This window comes from Gracilinanus agilis, unplaced genomic scaffold (assembly GCF_016433145.1).
Source record: "Gracilinanus agilis isolate LMUSP501 unplaced genomic scaffold, AgileGrace unplaced_scaffold20552, whole genome shotgun sequence".
NCBI lineage: Eukaryota > Metazoa > Chordata > Mammalia > Didelphimorphia > Didelphidae > Gracilinanus > Gracilinanus agilis.
In genome coordinates this window covers 1-6,345 of record NW_025351974.1, presented here as the reverse complement: position 1 = coordinate 6,345, position 6,345 = coordinate 1, and the positions used below count along the sequence as shown (strand labels likewise).

The 6,345-nt window shown below is 31.9% G+C and overlaps 1 protein-coding gene across 1 annotated transcript; it reads left to right on the top strand.

Moving 5' to 3' along the window:
• Nucleotides 1–3,776: 3,776 nt before the first annotated feature.
• LOC123254370 (histone H3.3A-like) lies at nucleotides 3,777–4,177 on the top strand. Its single transcript, XM_044683406.1, has 2 exons — nucleotides 3,777–3,902; nucleotides 3,974–4,177. Exons 1-2 carry the CDS (start codon nucleotides 3,777–3,779, stop codon nucleotides 4,175–4,177), a joined length of 330 nt encoding a protein of 109 aa, XP_044539341.1.
• Nucleotides 4,178–6,345: the final 2,168 nt, after the last annotated feature.

Here is a 6,345-nt window from a genome sequence, read left to right as displayed (position 1 = left end):
TATATATATATACACACGCATACATACTGGTAATCTAATTGAACATTGATCTTTGGTCAATTGTGAATAGACTGCAGTGACAGTGTTGTGACCCAGAACTAGGTTATTAGAACCCAAAAGTAAATGGCCAGTGGAAAAAGGATACGTGTAAGAGATGTGGGTCTTATTTGTACTCTTTCTTGTTCATAGCAAAGGTGTGAGATCACCTCATGAACCTGGCACTGAAGTGAAGGGCATGTGGGAAGATCACAGTTCTATATTTATATAAAAACTAGGAATGGTATTAGAAAACATCAGCTAAAAGGAATACTCAGAACAGAATTCAATGCCAGTTTATAAAGTACCTAATAAAAGTAAGTAAGTCATAGTGGACAGCCAGCTAGGAGGAGTCAAGAAGAACTGAGTTCAGATTCTGAATCCTTTGACCTCTTGGCACCACTTGGCAACTCTCTAAGATGATAAATTACAAAGTAGTTAACAACTGCTCATATGCTTTGGTGGAGGGTGTTTCCTCATCATGAGTTATCTATGTCAAAGAAGTCATAAGTATCAATAACAGCAATAACAAAGGTGCCTAAAATGTGGCAGGCATTCTACTAGGCATTGGGAAAATGAAAATAAATTAGAATTATGTAGCCTCCGTTTATAATAATCTAATATCAGGAACTTCAGGAAAGCTGTAAGTCATTCAGTAGTTTCAATGGGCAAAGAAAGGAGGAATATTGAGACCAAGGATCAAGGATACCAAGAGATCAAAAACTAGAGAAGCAGTTTGGGTGCATAAATTTTAGCAATAGAATGCAGAAGTAAGAGATCAGTATTTATTGGTCCATGTTGCTGAGAGACTTCTGAATAATAGAGGACTAGCTATAACTGGTTTCTTAAAAGTGTCTATTTGTCTGAAGTCAGATGTGTGAAATTAGAAATCTTGAACCCTTTGACTTCATCTCCCAGGATCCTTTTGCCTTTGTCCATGTAGCGTCCTTACGTATTGTAAATAAGTTTGCTGTAACCTCATCCATTCACTCTCTTTTTCCCATGTGTGGCTAGGAAAGCTAGCTTTACTCAGGCTTTTACTTTTGTCTTTTTATTCCTTTTACTTCAAGTTATTATTAATAAATCTTATTAAATATAATACTAGGAGTTATTATATATTAATTTTTAAACTTACATTTAGTAACTTCAAACCAGAATTAATTTTAAAAGAATAATTGTGGACCAGGGAGGAAGAGTTCAGAAATGGCAAAGCAAGGAAAACATCATGTTGTGTAAAAATGTAAGCATATATTTAAACATATATTAAAGGACAAAACCCTATGATTTTAAGCCTGAAACTTTGACATCCAAATCATGTTACTCTGAGCATAATGCTTAATCTCACTAAGTTTCAATTTCCTCATTTCCAAAAATGAAGATAGTAAATGTCAATAACTACAAAGGAAGATTGTCACAATAAAAAAAATTATATAAGAAAATATTTAGAAAACTAGAAAATGCTTTATAAATATTAGGACATGTTCCTTTTTTATTAATTTTAAAAATAAAAGTAAAAGGGAAATGTAATTATATTACACATTATCTCTATCAAATTCACAAGATTGAGATCTGTCACTTGTAATATCATTTTGCTTATGAAAAATAGGCTCATAAATGTGATTCTTTTTTCCTCCTCCCAGAGTTTAAAACTATTAACTATATATCTACAACACATTAAACCTGATTACTTTAGGATATGCATACATTATACATAACCATGGCACCTGCTTATTTTATAGATAGAGACAAACTATTGACAAAGGGAAGCACAGAAAATGGATGGGTAGTCTGTGGTGAGAGTACCGACTTGTGCCAGAATCCATCCAGAGAAGTGTTTCAATGGTGTTACAAGTGAACTGAAAGAAGTTAGACAAGATATTTGGGCAAGTGAACTCTGAAAAGTTCTTTCTTGATAACACTGGTTAGACAGGAGCCTTATTTATAAACATGCCCACTTTATCTATCTCCACAAAAAATATGTGCACAGTATTTTCTCAACAGAATGACAAACATCATTAATTTGATAATTATTCTTCTATGCCCTCAGCACAAGGATCACACTTAGGCAAAAAGCCTGCAAAGAAGCATACACATGAAAGACAAATATTATTTATATAGCAAATTCATTCATTGGGAATGACAGATTGGCAATATGTTTCCTGCTTTCCTAATTCCTTGAAATATTTGTTCCTTTGGGATTTCCTTTAGCTGGAGAAAGTAAAATACTTAACAGTCAAGGTGATCCACAAAGATGTTTTAAATAGGTCTTATGGGGAGAAAGATTCAAATGCCGGACTCAAGATAGTTAAAAAGTAATGATTAGTGACAACATTTAATATTTTACTGTGTTTTTTGGGACACAGGAATACTTATAATTCCTTCTCTTCTTTCTATTTACACAGTCATCACCTTAGTTAAGGCCTTCATTGCCTCTTGATTGAATCACAGCAAAAAAATAAGAATTGTACTCCCAGCTTCTAGTCTCTCCCTTCTCCAAATCCTTCTTGCCATAACTCCCTTGCATAAATTAGGGTGGTAGCAGATAGAAGTTTTGCACTAGAATTTTTTTAAAATATAGACACATCTACATATATACCAAATTACTTGGAGGAATATTGTAGAAATTCAACTTTCTGATGCATTTCAAATTCTTTAAAACAAAGATAATAATAAGTATATTAAGGGGACTGATAATGATAAATCCTAGTAACAAAATTATTGATTTGGTGATGGAAGATAATTTATATACCATGTAAGAAAGTCTTTTTTAAAATAAAATTTAAAATAAATCTGAGATTTCAAATTAGGACCTCAGATTATTAATTCAGAAATGTATATTTATATTTGTTTTCCTTTGGAGAAAATAAGATAATTTCACAAAGTAAAAATTATGAAATATTACATCTATCTTTTGGATGATAAGAGATAATCACTAAAAAATAGTATGCCTTCACCAAGAATAGGACATATCAGACTGAACTAACATTTCTGTTTTAGCAGACATAATATTTTTATTGTTACAAAGCATTTAATAAAGATTTAATCAGTCCTAATAGATGAGATGGAGTTTTGAAGTATAAATTTTAGGGCATTTTAGAGAATCTGGCATTGGTTGCCTATTCTTTCAAAAAAATGATAATTGTTCAAACTAGGGATGTTATTAGATAATGTCTAAGGCAAGGGTTCTTAACATTTTTGTTTTAGAATATGTTAAAATGCTTAAAATAATATTTTATTAAAACATAATTATATTGGCTTTCAAAGGAATGTATCTACATTAAAATATAACTATCAAAATATATTTAAAATGAGTTCATGAGGGCCATCTTTCACAATTGTGTTCACAGCTCTCCAATACTAGGACAGCCTCTCACTCTACTAGTCCGAGTCAAAAAATAAGTGGAATTTATAAGGAAAATTTGCCCATAAAATTCCCCAGTGGTAAAGTGGTGTAAAAATTAAAATTATGAGACTGGTCTTAAATTAATGAAGTTCATTAGAATCACTTGGATAAGTAAAAGATCAAAAAAATAGATAGAAGGATAAAAGTAAAATTGTCTTATCTAGCTTATCCCACATGGGTGCTCTCAGCCTGACTTTCAGCATGAACCTTTTATCCCTTCTTTTTACATCTGGTTCAAATTCAGTCATGTCTGATCAGTTTCAGAGTCACAGTCACATGACCTAAGCTAGATGACACAACTAGGTAATGTAAGTGACGTGGCTCCAGGAGCACAGGGATGCAGGCAGGACAACATCCCATGAGTCATCCTAGGAAAGGATTCCTTTCACACAGTGCCCGGGATGCAGCTTGCTACAAGTGCACAACTATAGATGGGTCAAGAAACCTCATTGCTAAAGGCTCTGTACTATGGCTCCCCATTAAATCAGATGTTATTGGAAGTCTACTGAACTGATTCATAAACTTCCCTTCCAGAATCTGGTATGTGAAATTGCTCAGGACTTCATAACACATCTGTGCTTCCAGAGGGCAGCATTTGGTGCTTTGCAGGAGGCAAGTGCAGCCTATCTGGCTGGACTATTTGAGGACCTCAATCTATGGGCAATTCAAGCCAAATGTGTCAAAATTGTGTCAAAAGATATCCAGTTAGCACACCACAAACGTGGAAAACATGCTTAAAATCCCCTCTAATGGTAAGCATTCTTCATTCTCAAAACAGAAAAAAAAAAGTCATCTCTTCTTCCTGTTATTGGTAGTTCTGAATGTTAAGTAATTTTCCCATGGGGACAAAAAATACCTAAGTGTATGAATGAAAAAGGAAAAAAATAGGTGACACAATCAAGTATTGGCAAGTTTTTTTTTTTCTCTCTATTCTCATTTGAGTGTTAATTGTGAATATAAATGTGAAGACATGAAGCATAAATATAGTAAAAAAAAGTTTTCTTGAACAAATTTCAAGAATTCAACCTTTTTACAATTATAAATAATTAATTTTAATTTTTTCTGGACAATGTCAGCATTTGGATTTTTTTAAAGTAAATTTCTTATTGACAGCAACTAAATGGTATTTGTAGCATATTTATCATATAGTATATTCCATCAAGCCACTGTATTTTTCTGAGATGTCTTAACTGCAAGTGCATGTTGTTAATGTCTGCTTTCTGATCCTTTAAGTCCGTTATTAGACCTATATAAAACTATAAAAATAAATTAAAAAACAGGTTCATGGACTTCAGATAAAAACTTCTTCATTAAAGTCTTTTTCCCAACTTAAAGGCTCTCTCAGGATTTTCTTGCAGTGTATTCTGTTCAATTTTTTTTCAAAAAGTTAGATAAAGATTTGTGGGATGCTTCTCATTTGTAAATGGCACAAAAATGGGAATGAAAGTATGCCACAGAATAGGGATCTTAAAACACAGGCTAGAAAATAAAATGGCTGGAATGAACCTTAATTTGGAACTATGTAAAATTTTAAACATAAATTTTAAAAAAATAACCAAATCAATTAATGATGTAAGAGGTATAACTAGAAAATAACACAATTGTTTTAAAATGACATTGGGTTTTAATGGGCTAAACATTCCATGCAAATAACAGAATAATATTAGAATTTTAAAAATAAAATTAATAACATCTTGGTTTGAAATGAAAGAAACTTATTTTCCATAATGAATGCCCTTTCCTTTTCAGAATACATTAGGCACATATCCATAAGGATTCATAGGGAGTGCTCTAGATACAAATGCACATGAATATTTTTGAAAAAGCTGGGGCTCTTAAATTTGGAGAAACAAAGATTTAGGGAGAATAAGACAGCTGTGATGTGGAAAGCCTAAATTTATTTTGTTTCAATCTAAAGGCCAGCACCCAGAGTAATGAATGAAGGCTGTGGAGAGACGAAACTTTACTTTACAAATGGAAAAACATACTGAAAATTAAAGTGGTCCAAAAGTAGAATGAGATTTCCCATGTGGTAGTCTCTCATTGCTACATGATTTCTTGTTAGGAATGTAGAAGAAGGTATTTTTTGTTTAGATACAGATTACACTAGATTAGCCACTGAGTTCCTATCTGAATTTTTTTGACTGGAAAATCATGCGATTGTAAACAATTTATTTGAAACTGGAATATGGAAAGAGTAAAGGTAGAAGAGAAACTTCAGTACATATACATACATATGTACGTGCTATTAATATATGCAAACATGTATTCAGTGTTTGCATATGTCAGGTATGTAATCATATTTATAAGTATGTATGCAAGCACATATACATTGTATATACACATATACATTCACATTTATGTTGTTGACTCCCATCTGAAGTTCATCAGTTCCCAGTTCTTTAAACATAGCTTCCTTGCTTATTCTTTTATCTCACAGTAAATCCCTAAGTGCAAAAGACTAAAAATATTTCTCTAAGTAGTTCAAAAGACTCAAGAGACTGAACCTTGGCAAAATAATGACTTTTGAAAAATCTATACTTTGTAATATTATTTTGATAAAAATAGCAATTGTAGAAATGATTTTTAAAACACGTATGCTGGTATTTTTTAAAGACAAAGAGAATTTCATCTTCAAAGAATTTAGAATTATTTCTTTTTAATGACAGAACCACAGATTATATTTTGAAAGAACACATTCTATGCTTTGTAAAGTTAGTCACTTACTTTTTAGCAAGTTTAGTATATTTCTTGAAAAATTATGACAAGTCTTTATTAATTCAAACAATATACTACGTGACTGTAGGCATGACACTTCTTTTCTTTTTTTTACAGTGTGTTGGGTAAAAGGAAATTCAGAAAGAATTTAGTTTTTATCTTTCACAACTGGCATATAAAAAGGAGGG